General features: G+C 45.4%; 1 protein-coding gene across 1 annotated transcript; it reads left to right on the plus strand.

Moving 5' to 3' along the window:
• Positions 1–719: 719 nt before the first annotated feature.
• Positions 720–22,809, plus strand: LOC307079320 (P-selectin-like). The gene is made up of 12 exons (XM_079741578.1): positions 720–821; positions 904–1,092; positions 2,675–2,860; positions 3,033–3,129; positions 3,270–3,343; positions 3,493–3,666; positions 5,833–6,012; positions 13,081–13,260; positions 15,216–15,395; positions 17,296–17,475; positions 19,372–19,551; positions 22,511–22,809. Exons 1-12 carry the CDS (start codon positions 758–760, stop codon positions 22,570–22,572), a joined length of 1,746 nt encoding a protein of 581 aa, XP_079597704.1. The 5' UTR covers positions 720–757; the 3' UTR covers positions 22,573–22,809.
• The last annotated feature ends 6 nt before the right edge of the window (positions 22,810–22,815 follow it).

Consider the following 22,815-nt stretch of genomic DNA (forward strand, 5'->3'; position numbering starts at 1 on the left):
GTGAAAGAGGACGCCAAACAGGTCCCTCTGCGCCTGGCCTCCTCTAGATCTCTGTCACGACCTGAGGACGGAGAGCCCGGCCCGCTGCCATGGGCAGGTATATATGTAGCTGTCCTCCACCATCCCGTGTTTTTAAATTAAAAAAAGATTTTTTTTAAAAAAACAACAGGAACAGTTGTGGTTAGCAAATGTAGGCTTCCTGATTCTGAGATATGAGTAGTATCGAGCCCCACCCAAATGTAAGCCTAGTTTTATTGCCAAACATACCAGAGCGTGACAAGAGTGGCTGTGATGTGAGTCAAATGTCTGTAACCTGGGAAAAACGTTTTTTTACGTCATGCCGAACCTTTAGGGAGTGTAAACTTGAATAACCTACCATTTTGGTAAAACGAGCCCAGTGACTGTTAGTCATGTCTCAAATATGAAAATAAATTAATGGGAAAATATACTACTGTAGGCTATTTGATAGGCTTGAAAAAGAATGCACAGTATATCTCTATTATGTGCTTGCTCACATCACTGAAGGGGTCCCGGTCTCCTCCAAACGGCAGACCCCCCAGTGGTATTTATCTCTTCCTTTTCAAAGTAATGTTCCGAAAAGTAGAGCATTATTATTTTCAAATTAATTTAAATGAATCCAAATACGAATTGCTAAACAATAGGCCTACACCCTGTTTCCAAAGTGTGTAGGCTCCCGGACACCTCCCACTACTTATACTCGACCTTACAGTGAAGATGTTTTCTTCGACCGAGCAACATGGCACCAATGACGATGACGGTGGGGATGCTCTTGTTTCTCGCGCTTTCGATCCACGCTGCAGGTAACTTATCCCTCCCCCAACCGCTCAATTGTTTCGGAGTTTTGAAAAATGTAATCTACTTAACTTTTTCTTTACTTTACAGCACCTCGAATACAAGGAACAGCTTGTGAAAAGCGGAAAAATGATAGAGTCGAGTTCACAAAGGTAACTGCAAACAACTACAAACAGACGAGCGCCGGGACCAATAAAGAGAAGCTGTTCGACTGTTCAACTACACAGAAGACCTCGGGGGTCCTGAGGTGTGTGGAGGGGCAGTGGAGGAAGTGCGTCCGTGAGTAGCTCACCTTCCCCAAACCGCACCGCCATCCAAATCCTCGCTCATGGCTCAATGTATCTTGTTATGTTCTTTCGTGATATATTTATTTTAAATAGTATTGCATAAGTAGTGCGTCGGTAGGCCGTTTTATATTAAGACTGCTTCAAATTTCGATTTGCACAGTCCTCGTTTAAATGACCCACCCCCTTTTTATAATCTCCGTTGCGTGAACTTGGAACAATAAAGCCCTTTATTTTATTTATTTTTTAAGGTAACGCTCCCCCGATTTTCTATTGGCCGGTACTCTTGTCTATTAGATGTATAAATCGGTCAGCGCGTTGATTTCGTAGCCTATTACATGATCTACTTTTCAATACGAAATACGAATATATAGATAAATGATAGGGCCAGGGAAGTATGGAGTAGGAAACTGGTCAACGGGCCAACAGGGGTGAGTCTTTTCGGTTCTGCTACGCCTACCCAGATATCCAAAACAAAATTTAACAAACTTTAGGAACTCTATTATGATTATGACAATGGTAATTTACATTTTATTAGTGGATAATAGCTGCACTTTTTGAGTTTTATATTCATCTTCATTGTTGCACTTATTGTGAGTTACATTTGTAATGAATCAAAGTAATATTGTTTTTTCAGAAAGAAACATTTCTAAATACTTTCCATTTACAGCTGATTTCGTTTTTTAAAAGAGTGTATCATACTCCTCACTGGTATAGGTATAGCCAGCACTCGAGTTGAGGGGGGATGAGGGGAATTAAAATGATCAAAATCATCCCCCTTCTGAAACAGCCATCCCCCCTTCCCATCCCGTTATTTTATCAATTAATGTGGAAATATTACCGCTATTTCATTATAGTGGTTCCCTTTTTCAATTCGGCGCAACGTTACTTTTCCCAGGGACAGATTCGACAGCGACACTGCATTCTCGGGCAGTATACGCAAGCACGCAGGCACGCTTGCTGCGCGCCTGCGTACTTGCGCAATAGTAACTTCACGAGCTCTTTCCACACCGTACGAGACAGACACTGGTAGCGTGAAGCTGTCTCTGCATCTCAGACATTGCTTCCTCAGACAACTCTGTCCCCTTTTCTCCCTTTCATTCCAACCCGTGAGCAACGCTAAGTCTCCCTTCTCTGCCGAATGCATTTTTGAAAAAAAGAATAAGAATCAGTTTTTAAAATCCTTAAAAGTGATGCATGCCTCGAATTGTGTGATGCGTCCGATGAGCTGCGTTTTTGGGGATAAAATAAGGGCGACGACAGTAGTCATCGCTCTTATTTTATCCCAAAAAATATATAATAATATAATAATACTACTAATAATAATAATAATAATTATCACACCGTTGGTCTCCCACCATATGCTCTGTTATCAGCACAAATTATCTGTCCCTAAAAGTTAAAATCCACTATCCCCCCTGGCTGTTTTTTACAACTCGACCACTGGGTATAGCCCAAATTGTTGCCACTTTTCATATTTGTTTGGTTGAAACATAAATTAACAAATACATATTGTTTAAAGAACAAACATAACAAACATGCTATTTTAATTGAAAGCACGTTTTCTTCCTTTCCAGGGGTCTGCGGTAGGCCAGTTAGCACCGATGCCAATGCCTACCTTGAAAACCAAGAGACCAGCTTCGCCTCTGGAGTCGAAATCAGCTACTCTTGTGCCGTTGGATATGCTCTATCCGGGGGCAATCGATACAGAAAATGTTTACCTAAAAAATTTACATGGTCGCCTTTGACCATAAAATGTGAACGTAAGAAATTCTCTGTGGTTTCAACCTGATTTGAACAACCTACCGTAGCCTATAGTTCATAAATAAATTCACCATTAATTATAACATAAATAACTCCAGCATCACATTCAACAGTGGTAGATGTGTAGGAGGGTCCTGACCACCAGATTGATTATTTGATCTTTCACACCAGGCAGTTCATGTGGCTCTGTTGGAGAGATCCTGAACGGAGAGGTCATTTATACTGGAGTAGAATTTGGACACACGGCCACAACAGTCTGTGCCAAGGGGTAAGAGGTGTGGGTGTGCGTGCGTGCAAGACTGCATGCGTGTGTGTCATTCAAATGACCCATTTGATTATTTAGTGATGTATGGAGAAAGAGTGTAATATAAGCTGTAGCTGTAACGGCTTCCCGCGCTCCATCACCAGACACATGCTGGTGGGTAAGGCCACCAGGACCTGCTTGAGTGGCGGTTGGGATGGACGTCCAGCCTTTTGTGAAGGTCAGTGTCACCCCAGTACGCAGTAGGGTCACCTTCCAGTACTTTTTTGGTATTGTTTGTATTTCCGCAGCCTTCGATTAAACTGTGTGTATGTGTCTGTGTGCGTCTGTGAATGTGTGTATGTGTGTGTGGTGTGGTGCGTCCCCTAGCCGTGCAGTGTACCAAACCAAAGACCAACACAGAGACATTGGGCTCCTGGCAGGCCGCGTACGCGTACCGCCAGGTCCTGGTGTTCCGCTGCCGTCAGGGCACTCTTGTGGGCCAGAAGGCCATCTCGTGCAGCGAGAACGGGACCTGGAGTGCCCCCCCCCCCGTCTGCAAAGGTACCACTCCAAACCCCCCCCCCCATCGGAACAAAGATCATTTTTATCCATTATTTGATTTAGGTTTAGTTAGTTACTAGTAAGTATATTGTTGCTTTAGCTTTCCTAGTAGGTCATATTTAAGCCCTGTACAGTACTACAGGATAACCTTAAAGGGGACATATCATACCACCAGGTGTGAGTGTGATTAGCCATTACAAGCCGTTTTCAAAATGTGCAGCATTGTGACATCACAGGTGGGCGTGTCCATCTAGATGTGTGACGGATAGATGGACACGCCAACCTGTGATGTCACAATGCTGCACATTTTCAAACCTGCTTGTAATGGCTAATCACACTCACACCTGGTGGTATGTCCCCTTTAAAGGAATACTTCACCGGTGGAGACATGAATCTGTGTTGAAAGTGGGTCATATATTTAGTCGAATAGTAACATAAATTTTAAATGTTGTGCCTCCTTGACCAAGAAAAGGCAGAGTGACTTTTTTGTGCTTGCGGATTGAAGACGAAAACTCCCACAATGCCAATCAGCGTTCACTCCCTGGGGGACGTAACATAACAGCCAATCAGCGTTCACTCCCTGGGGGACGTAACATAACAGCCAATCATCGTTCACTCCCTGCAGTCCAGCGTGCACAGCAGCATGGAGATGTGATTGTTGCCGTTTGCGGACTCCCCGGAGCTCTAGATCTAAATAATAGAATATTATATAATATATAGGTATCTATATAATATAATACAGTATATAATATCACGGCCAAAAGCTGTGCGCGCCTCTGGATGATATTATGAATTAAAGACTGCGTCGGGTTCTCGGACGTCTCTGGTACTTCCACAAAAAGTAAAGACTTGTATTGGGGGTTATCTCGGCCGGAGTCCTGCACGGGTTCGGGGACCCGATGGGTGAACCGCACAATTTCGATGAAATTCAGGGAATTTCGGGGAAAAATAATGTAGGTACTGTGTCGGACGCGGGTGCTGGTCAGGTCGGACGCCTGAACAGCACGGGTCGGTTGCGGGTTTTGCGATTGCAAGCGAGACTTCTCAGGGGCTGGAGATGTTATTCAGAAGCAGACGAGTCAACTAAAACCGTCCACAGTGGATGATGTGCCTTTTTTGCACAGCAATCTAAAGCACCACCCCAAACACCAGATAGTGTAATTCCCCAGTGTTCGATCTAATGTTTCAAATATTCCTTTGGGTGGGGGTCGGACATCGGTATCAATTCATAGAGGGTCTAGTTGGGTGCGGAATGTAATTCTCGGGTACGGGCGGGTGCGGGTTTGCAAAATATGACAAGTGTATTGATTCTCGGCCACGGTGGAGAAGGAATTGGGGGAAGAGACGTTAGCTTTGTGTCTCTGAAATCTTTTAAGTACTGCAACTTCAGATTGATGTGGAACTGCGAACCGCGACATGGAGGTGAAAGGGATTGTTGCCCGCGATTGTTTCCCACTGGAACCCCGCTGCACCACGGCAGCAGGGCTCCGGCGGAAGACAATCGCGTTCCACAATCGCGGGCAACAATCCCTGTCTCCTCCATGTCGCAGTTCAGTCTACTTCAGATTTCAGAAAAACGACTGCGTCGGGTACTCCGACGTCTTTGGTCCTTCCACATCAATCTGAAGTTGCAGTTCAATCTGGACTCCCATTGCAAATTAGCTTCTGCCATGTTCGGAGGTTTGTGTCGGTCTAGTTCTCTAGCGAAGCGGTGAAGAAACATGGTGGAATTTTGTGTTTACATCTCGTACGCAAGCTCCTGCCCCCCTCATTCCTTGTTTGTGGGCTTACAAATTTGCAGAACCAGTGGTTTGTAGTCCTCTGCCCTTCTAGCCTTCTTCAATAGGTCCATGCTTCTAGCAGGCAAGCAACTTTCTACTGACATGACGTCAAACGCGTCATTTTGACATCAGGTCAGGAGAAATGTAAGGAGGACAGCTGGGCCAAGGGAAGACTGGGTTAGACTGAGGGAAGAAAAAATATTATATTATAATAGAGATTTTATAATGATAAAACGCCGGTTTTGTATCGGTGAAGTATCCCTTTAAGGAAAAGTGCTTAAAAGTATTATTATTTGCCATTTAAAACATATTGTATATATATTATTCAATACAATTTGTGTTAAGAATACGACGAGTGACCAGATGAATGTCTTTTTCCTAACAGATGTTGAATGTCCTCGTCCAAACGTGCCGTACTCGTCTCGAACAGGGTCGTGGATCCCACCGTTTAGGTACAGGGCCTCGATGACCTTCTCATGCGACCCTGGCTACATGCTGGTGGGCCAGGCCTCTGTGTCCTGTAGCCTGGAGGGGAGATGGACCCCCGCTCTTCCCAAATGCATTTGTAAGTAAAACTTAAAGGTCCCATGACATGAAAATCTCACTTTGAGGTTTTCTAACATTACAGTTTATTTCAATTGCTTGAACACATTTTGCAAAACTTGGCTCATTGTGTCAAAACTCAACACACAAGCAAATAAGACACAACACTGAGAAATATACCATTCACATCTATGTCAAATTGAAACAAAAAAAAAAAAAACTAAATTGCATTTAAAAGGTACGACTCACAGGTTGTATTAAAACATTCTCCCTTAGCACTAACATACCAACATTTTTAGAAAAAATCTCAAAATCAGATTGGTAAGAAAAACTATTTTATATGATAAAATAACATCACAAATAACACTTAATATAACATATAACATTTTAAAACATGCCAACACACAGACCAAGGCACCTTGGTATGAGAGAGAGGTGGTAAGGAGTGGGGAGGGTGGGGAAAGGACACACACACACACAACAAATCAGTCTTGGTGAAGGACGTGGTGCATCATCTCGCATGGCGAAGGACGTGGTGCACAAAGCACTCGCGGTGCAGAGGAAGGTCACACTGCCTGCACCCCATCAGCGTGGACCCAGGACGCACGTCGGTGCCGCTGCGCTTCATAGAACACTCCCTACAGGTCTTCCTCTTCTGGTTTATCTGGACCAGGTCATGCTCAGCAGAAGCTCCAGTTGGGCTGGTGGGGAGCACCTGGGGAGCACTTCTTTTGGTGACGGGCAAGATCAGCTGCATGGTCAGATCCTCCAGCCAGTCTTTGTAGCAGTCTCCTATATTTCCAGTCAGCTCCTCCAGCAGACCTGGCAGCCACAAAGGCATTGTAGCACGCCACCGTAAGAAAATAAAAAAACAGCCTCCTCCACCACTTTGTAGACCTATGCTGGATCTGGTAGTATCCCACCATCTGGTCCAGCAGGTCTACCCCCTTCATGTAATGCTGATAGTCAGCAAGGCAGGCTGGCACGTTAACCTCCGCTTGGCATTGACCATTCGCCTTCCTCCTCACTGACCCAAAAGCTGTCGGGTCATGGAAGTTTGACAGGACCATCACTGCCTTGGTGTCCTGCCATATACAAAATGTCAGGTCATCCTGCTGCGCCACCTTGTATTCGTGCCTCTTCATGCCAGCCTGCTTTGTTAGGTCCTTGCTTTTGGGGAGGCCCTTCCTATTAGCACACACCGTCCCACAAGCTTGTACCCCCCTGATCTTGAGGTCCACCATCAATGGTACACCAGTGTAAAAGTTATCCATATAAATGGATAGGTTGGTTCCAAAATAAGGTTTGGCCAGGTCCAGAACAATGCGGTGAGCCACGTCTTTCTCAGCCTTACCCTGAAGGGCCCCTGTGTACACCTGGAAATTGTTATGGCCACATTGTTAATTATGGCTACTTGATCAATAAAGGAGTTTTGCTATTACAAGTTACTTGATTCAGGATAAAGTGAAGCTACCACCAAGCTACTGAGGATTGTAGTAAGTTACTATCTTCTCTACAAGTAGTAAAGCTACTGCCAACACTGCTATTTATTATGCTATTTAATAATTATGGCATTATTATAGCCCAACAAACGTTTTCATCTCGGTTTTGGAGACGGGGTTCCACTTCGAGTTTGATGGGGTCTGGCCGCGCGTCTGATCAGCATAAACATTTGTTTGGGTCACCAACATGTCCCAAAGTTCATCAGTGAATATCCGTGAAAATACGTCCAGGGGGGTTTCATCCACGGCAATCGTCTGCTTCGGTCCCCGTTTGCGAGTGAACTGCTTGGGATTTCGGGGCAAGTATCCATCCGTCTTCCAGTCCCCCTGAAATCCAGCAAAGTCGTTGTCGTCGTCCTCTCCTTCTACCCACAAATACCACTCCTGGGCTCGATCCAAAGGATCATCAGGTACCAACCCTTCTACCACCACCTCCCTATCAAACTCCTCACTCTCTCCCAACTCCAAATCGCTGCCGTCGCTGTCACAGTACTCGTCGATCGCAGCCATTTTTGCAGAGGAAAAAAGTTCAACATTGCACGTGTATATCTGATTGATTGATGGGATTGTCGGCCAACAACGTTTGGCTGGTCACGTGGTTTTAAGAAAACAACAAGACCCACCTCATGTGCATTTGAACCAATGACAATGCATTATATGCTGCATTCGTCATGAAAATGACGACAGATCAAGAATGCTGCGCTACACAGCAACCGGCGGTAGATACAATGTTGCGCCGCGCAGCATCCGGTACAAATGGGTTAAGCAAAAATATAACAAAAATTAACCAAAAATACACAACTGTACTGTAAACACAGAAAAACACGGCAATTGTGCGTTGGTTGGCTTATTGATCCTTGGCTTGTGTGCCGAATCCATCCATGGATTGACCTTACCTCAATGTGTCCGCAGGCCAATTCCATTGCCTGCAGAAGAGGCATGCGGGCATGTGGTTGGCAGTCATATACACCTTCTATAGGTTTTAGAAATGGCGAGTATAGGCCTACGACTTCAAATTGTTTATGGTTGGTGTACCAGTTCCGGACCAAAACAGCCCGATGGAAACAAACATTATCCCAGACAACAACAAATCTGGGCTGCTCTGATCCGTCCTGTTCAGCTGCATCATGAAGTGCATCTAGAAGTGTGATGATATGCTGGATATTGTAGGGACCTATTTTTGCATGATGGTGCAGTTACCCTCGAAGGCTTATGGCGGCACACAATGATGTATTTCCCCCGCGCTGCCCCGGGACGTGCACAATTGCCCTTTGACGTTTTTGTAGCTGGCTGATAGGTGTTCAGTTTTGTAAGTAAGTGTTTTGAGGTGTGTATTTAAGTATTTTCAATTACCCAATGTGTTTAGCAGGGATGCAAACACTTGTATGACAAAAAGAGAGCGCTACCCAAAGTCGGAAAAAGATATGACAGCGTAATATCCTATTAACATGAGAAGGCCTATTCTATATGCTTTAATAAATAGGAAATTCAATTTAGTATACACTGCTTCATAATAGACAGACGGACAGACAGCACCAGCTAATCTTAACCAAAAAGATTGTGTCTTACCTTTATTTATGTCGCAGTGATCTCATCCCGTGGTGTAGCCTACCACATCCACTTAGTTAAACATGTTATCGAAGTTATCTGAAAACTAGTAGGTACTTGTCCACAGCGTCCCCAGTGAATCGACTCCTACGGGAGACCCTGTCGGAAACCCTCTCCGTAGCTCTACGTGCGCATGCGCATCCAATATTTAACTATCCTTCGATGTGACGGCAAGGGCTGAGATTGGTCCCCTAACAAAATCATTTCCGGAATCACTTTTCTTTACTTAGAAGGCTCGAGGGGTCTCAGTCAGATTACGGATTATTGACACCTGCACTCGCCCACCGATCGACGTGCACACGCCAAAAAGCGCGCCGTTTGCATGTCTGGTTTAGTATTTTCTATAGATGTGTTCTCCCAATGATATACTGAGATGTCATTTTTGAACTAAGTGTCTTATGTATGAGATTGTGTGTAGTGTGCAGGAGCAAGTGTGTTGCACAATTGCAACTAAAGTGCAACGCAGCGCTTTTGTTTAAGGAATGGTTACATTTGTTTAAAGTATAGTAACAAAAACTTCAAGTTGTGTTACTTTGGTCTAAGCATGTGTCTGTTGTGTTCAAGCATTGAAAAAAACTGTAATATGAGTTCCCCTAGCCTGCTTATCGTCCCTCAGTGGCTAAAACTTGCGTTTGGTGTAAAACGAGCACAAGGTATCCTGCTCGCCTTTGAAAAAAATGGAAGCTGAAGCGCGCTGATTTGGAATGTGGCCCCATATGTCGGCATTAGGGGCCAAGTTACCTCCCCTTACTCTGCCTTGCCCGCCCAGAGAATTTGGCCCGCCAATGAGACAATGAGCTATGACCTTGCGAGCGCCACGTGTGTGTGTGATTACACACACTGTAACGCAAGTGTTGTACACTTCTGTGTTATTTGGATAACCGTTGTGCTGTTGCTGTTATGGCGCATAACACAGATCTTTTCTCTGGTATTTCCACAACGAGACAGTAGTTGGGGTTATCTCAGCCATGGTTGAGAAGGAATTGGGGGAAAGGAACTTTGGCTTTGACTCCCTGAAGTACATGAACCACGACATGGAGGAGAAAGGGATTGTTGCCCGTGATTGTCTCCCGCTTGAGCCCCGCTTCCCGTTGCCCGCTGCCCGCTGCCGAGGGACCATCGCCTCGGCGCTGCCCGCTGCAGGAGGCGGTGGTGCCTTAGCACTGACCACTGCCCGCTGTCGAGGCGGTGGTCCCTCTGCAGCAAGGCTCCGGCGGGAGACAATCGCGGTCAACCATCGCGGGCAACAATCCCTTTCTCCTCCATGTCGTGGTTCAGTCTACTTCAGATTGATGTGGACGTGGAAGAACCAGAGACATCGGAGAACCCGGCGGAGTCGTTTGAGATGATATTATGAAAAAACGACTGGGTCGGGTTCTCCGACGTCTCTGGTCCTTCCACATCAATCTGAAGTTGCAGTTCAATCTGGACTTCAGAGTCAAAGCCAACGTTTCTTCCCCCAATTCCTCCTCTCCACTTCGGCTGTTTCCCATTGCAAATTAGCTTCTGCCATGTTCAGAGGTTTGTGTCGTTCTAGTTCTCTAGCTAAGCGGTGAAGAAACATGGTGGAATTTTGTGTTTACATCTCGTACGCGAGCTCCTGCCCCCCTCATTCCTTATTTGTGGGCTTACAAATTTGCGGAACCAGTGGTTTGTAGTCATCTGCCCTTCTAGCCTTCTTTAAAAGGTCCATGTGTAACCGGTACCTGGTGTCCTTTAATTAACACTACAACGGTATACAATCAATCAATGTATGGGCCAGATCATCAGAAGATTCTAGTGATTGTAATGACACACGGGAGCAATGGATATATATTTCAACGGTAAGAGAATTGTTTTCTTTTCTTATTTTCAATGTTGTTTCTCTCTTACCTTTTGTTTTTATTTATGTAAATAGAAAGGTTATAATCAAAATAATTATATATAAAATAATTACAAAATGAAATGTGGGAAAAATAAATAAAATGATGTCTAATACCTTTATTATTTATACCCTTTTTCCTGCGTCAGTATATTACCTTTCCTGGTTCAATTTACTTTAACTAAATTTGAATCAAGTTTGTTCTACCTTCAAGTACTTTTAATTTAATTATGTATCTATTTAGTATTTAATTAGTTATGGCCACTTTTCCTATTTAATTTCAAGCTATACATATTTTGGTTTATTATTTATGGCCACTTTGCTTATTTAAGATTTAGTTATATATATTTTGGTTTATTAGTAGATTTAATTATATGATGCTAATACTGAAACCAAGACGTTTCTAGTTACTCTTCTGGAAAAAAGACTCTGGAAAAGAGTCAACCCTTACAAAATAAAATATAAAAAAACAAAAACGATCCATTACACATTTCAATAACACTAACAGTACACAGTAAACGTTTTGAAAAGCCTATTCTAAAGATTTAGTTTGACTCAGTCCTTGTGGAAACTACTCCGGTTTGGTCCGTGTGAAGAAAAAAAAAATATTATTAAAGTCTCTTGTCCCTACCACACTGCAGAAACAATAAGAGTTTGCCTTTTTTGTTCAAAAGGGTCGCTCCGATGGGGATAGCTCGCCAGTCTGCACACCGCTGCTGAACTCCAGGGAGAGCGAGCAGGATGCAGACGATCCAGGATCAAATCTTTTCCAATCCACACAAAAAAAACGGGCCTTGACAACAAAGCCAAAAGACTAATTAGTAGTCTGTCTATGTAGGGTTAGTTAGTCACTTTTCTATAAATCACATTTTAGGTCATTTAACACAGTGTAAAACATAAATGATTAACGCTTTTAACTCTCCACATAAATCTGTTCAAATAAAACACTTCAAAACCCATTCAAATTGTATTTTCTTTGTGTTATACCCAGCAAGCTATAGTTTAGTTACTGCAGGAATATCATTTTAAAGCTGGCACCTTTAACTCACAGCTTTACAGCTCATATTGCTTTTCACCATAAGGCAATTTAACACAACTAACAGCATCACTGACACATCAACACACCGCAACATCAGTGAAGAAAATGCTTAACCCACCGTCAAAACTAGTCTGCCCGCACACCTCAGCCCCAGCAACGGGCCTCACATCCCCTCCCCCACATCAGTCACGGCGCGCCAAGTGTAGCGACACCACGCGCTATGCTAGAAGTTAGCGAGCAGCATTCGCTGCGGCCAGTTAGTGGCTTAGCAAGTCATTTCTCATCCCAAAAACACAATTCTTATCCTAATCTTTTCACATGGAGACTCACCAAGGGTTTTGATTTACTGCACGGGCTTTTCGGGACTTTTAGCGGCGGGGGAATCTCTCTTCTGTAGTTTACTACTCAAAAACAGTTGCTAACGTTCAATCTCTTCTGTGGCTCGTCCCGAAAAGAATGATCTCTGTAACTGCCGTCTGCTGATGGATAAAGGCGGGTCGAATTTCTGATTGGCTAACTAAGCCAAAAAAGTTGCCGTGCGACTTTGTTGGTTGATAGGTGATTTAACAAATCACACCATATCATTTAGACACTAGATTAAATGCATTTATTTGCAATATTTTCCATTATATTATATCCTTTATCTCATTCTGTGTCACTATACACAAGCCATGTATTTTTTATTGAGATTAGTAACAAATGTTTTAATGGGTTGTGATTTAAATCTAATTAAATGAAAAGGTGTTATTTAACCCTTGGTTACACATGCTTCTAGCAGGCAAGCAAATTTCTACTGACATGACGTCAAACGCGTCATTTGACGTCAGGTCAGGAGAAATGTAAGGAGGACAGCTGGGCCAAGGGAAGACTGGGTTAGACTGAGGGAAGAAAAAATATATTATAATAGCGATTTTATAATGATAAAACGCCGGTTTTGTATCGGTGAAGTATCCCTTTAATGAAAACTGCTAAAAAGTATTATTATTATTTGCCATTTTAAAACATATTGTATATTTTAATTGATACAATTTGTGCTAAGAATACGACCGAGTGACCAGACGAATGTCTTTTTCCTTACAGATGTTGAATGTCCTCGTCCAAGCGTGCCGCACTCGTCCCTGTTAGGGTTGGGGCTCCCACCGTTTAGGTACAGGGCCTCGATGACCTTCTCATGCGACCCTGGCTACATGCTGATGGGCCAGGCCTCCGTGTCCTGCAGCCTGGAGGGGAGATGGACCCCCGCTCTTCCCCAATGTATTGGTAGGTTTAATTTGATCTAGTCTCACAAATCAGACTTAAAGGTCCCATGGCATGAAAATCTCACTTTATTAGGTTTTCTAACATTAATATGAGTTCCCCTAGCCTGCCTATCGTCCCCCAGTGGCTAAAACTTGCGTTCGGTGTAAAACGAGCACTAGGTATCCTGCTCACCTTTGTAAAAATGGAAGCGCAAGCGCGCTGATTTGGAATGTGGCCCCATATGTCATCATAAGGGGCCAAGCTACCACTCCTTACTCTGCCTTGCCTACCCAGAGAATTTGGCCCACCAATAAGACAATGAGCTACGACCGTGCGAGCGCCACGTGTGTGTGTGTGTGTGTGTGTGTGTGTGTGTGTGTGTGTGTGTGTGTGTGTGTGTGATTACACACACTGCAAGTGTTGTACACTTCTTTGTTATTTGGATAACCGTTCTGCTGTTGCTGTTATGGCGCATAACACGTTGGTTCTTTTCTCTGGTATTTCCACAACAAGACAGTAGTTGGGGTTATCTCAGCCATGGTTGAGAAGGAATTGGGGGAAGGGAACTTTGGCTTTGACTCCCTGCAGTACATGAACTGCGACATGCTGCACGCCACCCGCTGCCGCTAGGAACCACCGCCGCGAAGAACCGCTGCCCAGCAGCAGGCAGCCGGCAGCACGCGGTTCAGTCTACTTCAGATTGATGTGGAAGTGGAAGAACCAGAGACGTCGGAGAACCCAACGCAGTTGTTTGTGATTTTGTATATCGTCTGGAGGCACACACATCTTTTGGCCTTGATAATATGTATTATATGATATAGATATCTATGTATTATATGATATTATTTAGATATAGAGCTCCAGGACTGAAACGCAAGTGTTCTTTGTTATTTGGATTACCGTTCTGCTGTTGGTGTTATGGCGCATAACACGTCAGACTCTCGTCTCTGGTATTTCCACAACGAGACTGTAGTTGTGGGTTATCTCAGCCATGGTTGAGAAGGAATTGGGGGAAAGGAACGTTGGCTTTGACCCCCTGAAGTACATGAACCACGACATGGAGGAGAAAGGGATTGTTGCCCGTGATTGTCTCCCGCTTGAGCCCCGCTTCCCGCTGCCCGCTGCCGAGGGACCACCGCCTCGGCGCTGCCCGCTGCAGGAGGTGGTGGTGCCTCTGCAGCTAGGCTCCGGCGGGAGACAATCGCGGTCAACCATCCCTTTCTCCTCCATGTCGTGGTTCAGTCTACTTCAGATTGATGTGGATGTGGAAGAACCAGAGACGTCGGAGAACCTGACGGAGTCGTTTGAGATGATGTTATGAAAAAAAACGACTGGGTCGGGTTCTCCGACGTCTCTGGTCCTTCCACATCAATCTGAAGTTGCAGTTCAATCTGGACTTCAGAGTCAAAGCCAACGTTTCTTCCCCCAATTCCTCCTCTCCACTTCGGCTGTTTCCCATTGCAAGTTAGCTTCTGCCATGTTCAGAGGTTTGTGTCGGTCTTGTTCTCTAGCTAAGCGGTGAAGAAACATGGTGGAATTTTGTGTTTACATCTCGTACGCGAGCTCCTGCCCCCCTCATTCCTTGTTTGTGGGCTTACAAATTTGCGGAACCAGTGGTTTGTAGTCCTCTGCCTTTCTGGCCTTCTTTAATAGGGCCATGCTTCTAGCAGGCAAGCAAATTTCTACTGACATGACGTAAAACGCGTCATTTGACGTCAGGTCAGGAGAAATGTAAGGAGGACAGCTGGGCCAAGGGAAGACTGGGTTAGACTGAGGGAAGAAAAAATATAATATTATAATAGTGATTTTATAATGATAGAACACCGGTTCTGTATCGGTGAAGTATCCCTTTAATGAAAAGTGCTTCAAAGTATTATTATTATTTGCCATTTAAAACATATTGTATATAGATTAATCAATACAATTTGTGTTAAGAATACGACCGAGTGACCAGATGAATGTCTTTTTCCTTACAGTTGTTGAATGTCCTCGTCCAAACGTGCCGCACTCGTCCCTGTCAGGGTCGGGGCTCCCACCGTTTAGGTACAGGGCCTCGATGACCTTCTCATGCGACCCTGGCTACGTGCTGATGGGCCAGGCCTCCGTGTCCTGTAGCCAGGAGGGGAGATGGACCCCCGCTCTACCCCAATGCATTTGTAAGTAAAACTTAAGTGTCCCATGGCATGAAAATCTCACTTTATTAGGTTTTCTAACATTAATATGAGTTCCCCTAGCCTGCCTATCGTCCCCCAGTGGCTAAAACTTGCGTTCGGTATAAAACGAGCACTAGGTATCCTGCTCACCTTTGTAAAAATGGAAGCTCAAGCGCGCTGATTTGGAATGTGGCCCCATATGTCGTCATAAGGGGCCAAGCTACCTCCCCTTACTCTGCCTTGCCTGCCCAGAGAATTTGGACCGCCAATAATCTACGAGCTACGACCGTGCGAGCGCCACATGTGTGTGTGTGTGATTACACACACTGTAACGCAAGTGTTGTACACTTCTTTGTTATTTGGATAACCGTTCTGCTGTTGCTGTTATGGCGCATAACACGTCGGTTCTTTTCTCTGGTATTTCCACAACAAGACAGTAGTTGGGGTTATCTCAGCCATGGTTGAGAAGGAATTGGGGGAAGGGAACTTTGGCTTTGACTCCCTGAAGTACATGAACTCCGACATGCTGCCCGCCGCCCACTGCCGCTAGGAACCACCGCCACGAAGAAACACCACCCGGCCTCGGGCAGCGGACAGCCGGCAGCCGGCAGCACGCGGTTCAGTCTACTTCAGTTTGATGTAGAAGTGACGTCGGAGTACCCAACGCAGTTGTTTGTGATTCATATATCATCTGGAGGCACACACAGCTTTTGGCCGTGATAATATGTATTATATGATATAGATATCTATGTATTATATGATACTATTTAGATATAGAGCTCCAGGACTGTAACGCAAGTGATTTGCACACCTTTGTTATTTGGATAACCGTTCTGCTGTTGGTGTTATGGCGCATAACTTGTCGGACTCTCGTCTCTGGTATTTCCACAACGAGACTCGTAGTGGGGGTTATCTCAGCCATGGTTGAGAAGGAATTGGGGGAAAGGAACGTTGGCTTTGACCCCCTGAAGTACATGAACCACGACATGGAGGAGAAAGGGATTGTTGCCCGTGATTGTCTCCCGCTTGAGCCCCGCTTCCCGCTGCCCGCTGCCGAGGGACCACCGCCTCGGCGCTGCCCGCTGCAGGAGGTGGTGGTGCCTCTGCAGCAAGGCTCCGGCGGGAGACAATCGCGGTCAACCATCCCTTTCTCCTCCATGTCGTGTTTCAGTCTACTTCAGATTGATGTGGATGTGGAAGAACCAGAGACTTTGGGGAACCCGACGGAGTCGTTTGAGATGATATTATCAAAAAATGACTGGGTCGGGTTCTCCGACGTCTCTGGTCCTTCCACATCAATCTGAAGTTGCAGTTCAATCTGGACTTCAGAGTCAAAGCCAACGTTTCTTCCCCCAATTCTTCCTCTCCACTTCGGCTGTTTCCCATTGCAAGTTAGCTTCTGCCATGTTCAGTGGTTTGTGTCGGTCTAGTTCTCTAGCTAAGCGGTGAAGAAACATGGTGGAATTTTGTGTTTACATCTCGTACGCGAGCTCCTGCCCCCCGCATTCCTTATTTGTGGGCTTACAAATTTGCGGAACCAGTGGTTTGTAGTCCTCTGCCTTTCTGGCCTTCTTTAATAGGGCCATGCCTCTAGCAGGCAAGCATGTTTGTACTGACATGACGTCAAACGCGTCATTTGACGTCAGGTCAGGAAAAATGTAAGGAGGACAGCTGGGCCAAGGGAAGACTGGGTTAGACTGAGGGAAGAAAAAAAATGATATTATAATAGTGATTTTATAATGATAGAACGCCGGTTCTGTATCGGTGAAGTATCCCTTTCATGAAAAGTGCTTCAAAGTATTATTATTATTTGCCATTTAAAACATATTGTATATAGATTAATCAATACAATTTGTGTTAAGAATACGACCGAGTGACCAGATGAATGTCTTTTTCCTTACAGATGTTGAATGTCCTCGTCCAAACGTGCCGCACTCGTCCCTGTTAGGGTCGGGGCTCCCACCGTTTAGGTACGGGGCCTCGATGACCTTCTTATGCGACTCTGGCTACGTGCTGATGGGCCAGGCCTCCGTGTCCTGTAGCCTGCAGGGGAGATGGGCCCCTATTCTTCCCCAATGCATTTGTAAGTAAAACTTAAAGGTCCCATGGCATGAAAATCTCACTTTATTAGGTTTTCTAACATTAATATGAGTTCCCCTAGCCTGCCTATCGTCCCCCAGTGGCTAAAACTTGCGTTTGGTGTAAAACGAGCACTAGGTATCCTGCTCACCTTTGTAAAAATGGAAGCTCAAGCGCGCTGATTTGGAATGTGGCCCCATATGTTGTCATAAGGGGCCAAGCTACCACTCCTTACTCTGCCTTGCCTGCCCAGAGAATTTAGACCGCCAATAATCTACGAGCTACGACCGTGCGAGCGCCACATGTGTGTGTGTGATTACACACACTGTAACGCAAGTGTTGTACACTTCTTTGTTATTTGGATAACCGTTCTGCTGTTGCTGTTATGGCGCATAACACGTCGGTTCTTTTCTCTGGTATTTCCACAACAAGACAGTAGTTGGGGTTATCTCAGCCATGGTTGAGAAGGAATTGGGGGAAGGGAACTTTGGCTTTGACTCCCTGAAGTACATGAACCCCGACATGCTGCCCACCGCCCACTGCCGCTAGGAACCACCGCCACGAAGAAACACCACCCGGCCTCGGGCAGCGGACAGCCGGCAGCCGGCAGCACGCGGTTCAGTCTACTTCAGTTTAATGTAGAAGTGACGTCGGAGTACCCAACGCAGTTGTTTGTGATTCATATATCATTTGGAGGCACACACAGCTTTTGGCCGTGATAATATGTATTATATGATATAGATATCTATGTATTATATGATACTATTTAGATATAGAGCTCCAGGACTGTAACGCAAGTGATTTACACACCTTTGTTATTTGGATAACCGTTTTGCTGTTGGTGTTATGGCGCATAACTTGTCGGACTCTCGTCTCTGGTATTTCCACAACGAGACTCGTAGTGGGGGTTATCTCAGCCATGGTTGAGAAGGAATTGGGGGAAAGGAACTTTGGCTTTGACTCCCTGAAGTACATGAACCACGACATGGAGGAGAAAGGGATTGTTGCCCGTGATTGTCTCCCGCTTGAGCCCCGCTTCCCGCTGCCCGCTGCCGAGGGACCACCGCCTCGGCGCTGCCCGCTGCAGAAGGCGGTGGTGCCTCTGCAGCAAGGCTCCGGCGGGAAACAATCGCGGTCATCCATCCCTTTCTCCTCCATGTCGTGTTTCAGTCTACTTCAGATTGATGTGGATGTGGAAGAACCAGAGACTTTGGGGAACCCGACGGATTCGTTTGAGATGATATTATCAAAAAATGACTGGGTCGGGTTCTCCGACGTCTCTGGTCCTTCCACATCAATCTGAAGTTGCAGTTCAATCTGGACTTCAGAGAGTAAAAGCCAACGTTTCTTCCCCCAATTCTTCCTCTCCACTTCGGCTGTTTCCCATTGCAAATTAGCTTCTGCCATGTTCGGAGGTTTGTGTCGGTCTAGTTCTCTAGCTAAGCGGTGAAGAAACATGGTGGAATTTTGTGTTTACATCTCGTACGCGAGCTCCTGCCCCCCTCATTCCTTATTTGTGGGCTTACAAATTTGCGGAACCAGTGGTTTGTAGTCCTCTGCCCTTCTAGCCTTCTTTAATAGGGCCTTGCTTCTAGCAGGCAAGCATATTTGTACTGACATGTCGTCAAACGCGTCATTTGACGTCAGGTCAGGAGAAATGTAAGGAGGACAGCTGGGCCAAGGGAAGACTGGGTTAGACTGAGGGAAGAAAAAATATATTATAATAGCGATTTTATAATGATAAAACGCCGGTTTTGTATCGGTGAAGTATCCCTTTAATGAAAAGTGCTAAAAAGTATTATTATTATTTGCCATTTTAAAACATATTGTATATAGTAATTGATACAATTTGTGCTAAGAATACGACCGAGTGACCAGATGAATGTCTTTTTCCTTACAGATGTTGAATGTCCTCGTCCAAGCGTGCCGCACTCGTCCCTGTTAGGGTCGGGGCTCCCACCGTTTGGGTACAGGGCCTCGATGACCTTCTCATGCGACCCTGGCTACATGCTGATGGGCCAGGCCTCCGTGTCCTGCAGCCTGGAGGGGAGATGGACCCCCGCTCTTCCCCAATGTATTGGTAGGTTTAATTTGATCTAGTCTCACAAATCAGACTTAAAGGTCCCATGGCATGAAAATCTCACTTTATTAGGTTTTCTAACATTAATATGAGTTCCCCTAGCCTGCCTATCGTCCCCCAGTGGCTAAAACTTGCGTTCGGTGTAAAACGAGCACTAGGTATCCTGCTCACCTTTGTAAAAATGGAAGTTCAAGCGCGCTGATTTGGAATGTGGGCCCATATGTCGTCATAAGGGGCCAAGTTACCTCCCCTTACTCTGCCTTGCCCGCCCGGAGAATTTGGCCCACCAATAAGACAATGAGCTATGACCTTGCAAGCGCCACCTGTGTGTGTGTGTGATTACACACACTGTAACGCAAGTGTTGTACACTTCTTTGTTATTTGGATAACCGTTCTGCTGTTGCTGTTATGGCGCATAACACGTCAGTTCTTTTCTCTGGTATTTCGACAACGACACAGTGGTTGGGGTTATCTCAGCCATGGTTGAGAAGGAATTGGGGGAAGGGAACTTTGGCTTTGACTCCCTGAAGTACATGAACTGCGAAATGCTGCCCACCGCCCGCTGCCGCTAGGAACCAACGCCATGAAGCACCACCACCCGGCCGCAGGCAGCAGGCAGCCGGCAGCCGGCAGCGGGCAGCCGGCAGCACGCGGTTCAGTCTACTTCAGTTTGATGTGGAAGTGGAAGAACCAGAGATGTCGGAGAACCTGACGCAGTTGTTTGTGATTCATATATCGTCTGGATGCGCACACAGCTTTTGGCCGTGATAATATGTATTATATAATATAGATATCTATGTATTATATGATCAGTGGGGCCAGTAACGCGTTACTAAGTAACGCCTCGGACCACTTTTTTCAGTTACGAGTAATCTAACGCGTTACTATTTCAAAACCAGTAATCAGATTAAAGTTACTCATCAAAGTCACTGTGCGTTACTATGTCTGTCTGTCTGTTTGTCTGTCTCTGTCCGTTTGCCTGTCCGTCTGTTTGTGTGAGAGTGCGTGTGCGTGGGAAAGATTAAAGTCTCCAAAGACTTTAATCTATCAGAGGCGAGTGTCGACCTTGACTCTCCAGAGCCTGCGCCACCAGTTGTTATTAGCGGCGGAATTGGTCGCGCCATGCTGCGTGCGTGCGTGTGTGTGTGTGTGGAGCTGCGTCCGGCGATCGCCCCGTAAAGCGCACGGTGATATATTGTCTACGCATTAATAGTTGCCGGAAGCGGTTCAAAGCAGTGTGTGCACCCAGGGCCGTAGCACCAAATTCTGGGCCCTGTATACAAGAGGTACTGATGCCCCCCCCCCCCCTGCCCCCCCCAATTCCCCCTACCAGCCCCCTGCACGCAGAATTGTTGACCGGGGGGGGGGAGATGGCATGGCAAAAAGTTTGTATTGGCAAAACCGGTTGCAATTTTTTTTTTTGAGGCGTGTTGTCGCAGCTAAATGTAACAAATACAGTAACTTGTAATCTAACTTAGTTACTTTTACAATCAACTTATCAGTAAAGTCACTTAGTTACTATTTTAAGGAGTAACTAGTAATCAGTAATCGGATTACTTTTTCAAGGTAACTGGGGCAACACTGTATATGATACTATTTAGATATAGAGCTCCAGGACTGTAACGCAAGTGATTTACACTTCTTTGTTATTTGGATAACCATTCTGCTGTTGGTGTTATGGCGCACAACACGTCAGACTCTCGTCTTTGGTATTTACACAACGAGACTTGTAGTGGGGGTTATCTCAGCCATGGTTGAGAAGGAATTGGGGGAAAGGAATTTTGGCTGTGACTCCCTGAAGTACATGAACCACGACATGGAGGAGAAAGGGATTGTTGCCCGTGATTGTCTCCCGCTTGAGCCCCGCTTCCCGTTGCCCGCTGCCCGCTGCCAAGGGACCACCGCCTCGGCACTGCCCGCTGCACGAGGCGGTGGTGCCTTAGCGCTGACCACTGGCCGCTGTCGAGGCGGTGGTCCCTCTGCAGCAAGGCTCCGGCGGGAAACAATCGCGGTCAACCATCGCGGGCAACAATCCCTTTCTCCTCCATGTCGTGGTTCAGTCTACTTCAGATTGATGTGGAAGTGGAAGAGCCAGAGACGTCGGAGAACCCGGCGCGGTTGTTTTTTTATTCATTATATCGTCTGGAGGCGCATACAGCTTTTGGCCGTGATAATATATATTATATGATATAGATATCCATGTATAATATGATATTATTTAGATATAGAGCTCCATGACTCCCACCGGAGCACCCCGAGTGTTCTAGAATATTTACAGAACACGGCCAAAGGATGTGTGCGCCTCGCCGTTGCGACACATCCACTGTAAACAGAGCGCATGGTACCGTGGCCGCAAGCTGCTCAGGGCCACACCCCCACCCTCCTCCTTGACCCGCCTCTCTCCTCCTCATTTGCATTAAAGCTACAGACACCGCAACGGCGCGATTGGGGAAAGCTCAATGTGCGACTGGCTCGTAGTGGCTGTAATTCTGCACCACGGCTGAATTTCGGGAACGTCTTCAAATACTGTGTTAGGGGCCCACTAAAATCTACAGTATATTAAAGCATCCATAAAGTAGCATGCCATAGGACCTTTAAGGTTCGTGTTTAATGTCTCATGGCAGACCAGCTAAAATCTTTGCCAGCACTAGTAAATTAAAAAAAGAAAATGCGACCTGTAAGGTTTCAATTCAATATGTTTAGATTGGCCACTGTAGAAAATCTATTTCTGAAAGCTTCATCAACTATATCTCCGTAACGGGGCAAAAAACAAAGCGTAACTCAGCCTTCTGCTGATTATATTTTTCCGGCCCAGAAATTGCACTTTAACATAGAAGGACTGCCGGAGCCTAGATCCATTTTCATGTGTTCCACCATTTCTCTAACTTGCTCTCTGTCTCCCCATTATTGGTTCACTATTTTCATACAGTTCATGTTTTTCTATTTTCTTTTGTTACAGGGAATGGATATGGAGGGAATGAATATGGATGGAATCCATATAGAAGGAATGCATATGGATGAAAATAAGACCTTTCACAACAAAATTTCATATCCAACCAACCATCAAGAGTATATAAAGTCACAATATCAGCAGAAAAGTAGCACGTTTGGCCTTGATGGGAGTAGCAGTGTTATATATGCAAACTATGTATTTCGCCTTCCACAAAAATAATCCATGTTTGATAAGGCTATCTTTTGTGATACAATTAAATGTTTGATCATCGGTCATCTTTGGCAATAATAAACAGAATATATTAAGATGAA

The sequence above is a fragment of the Pollachius pollachius genome (genome assembly GCF_949987615.1).
Source record: "Pollachius pollachius genome assembly, chromosome: 8".
In the NCBI taxonomy this organism is placed as follows: domain Eukaryota; kingdom Metazoa; phylum Chordata; class Actinopteri; order Gadiformes; family Gadidae; genus Pollachius; species Pollachius pollachius.

Coding starts and splice junctions, on each gene's coding strand:
- LOC307079320 (XM_079741578.1), top strand. CDS start 758: ATGGCACCAATGACGATGACGGTGGGGATGCTCTTGTTTCTCGCGCTT. Junction 6,013..13,080: donor CGCTCTTCCCAAATGCATTT/GTAAGTAAAACT, acceptor TTTTCCTTACAG/ATGTTGAATGTCCTCGTCCA. Junction 15,396..17,295: donor CGCTCTACCCCAATGCATTT/GTAAGTAAAACT, acceptor TTTTCCTTACAG/ATGTTGAATGTCCTCGTCCA.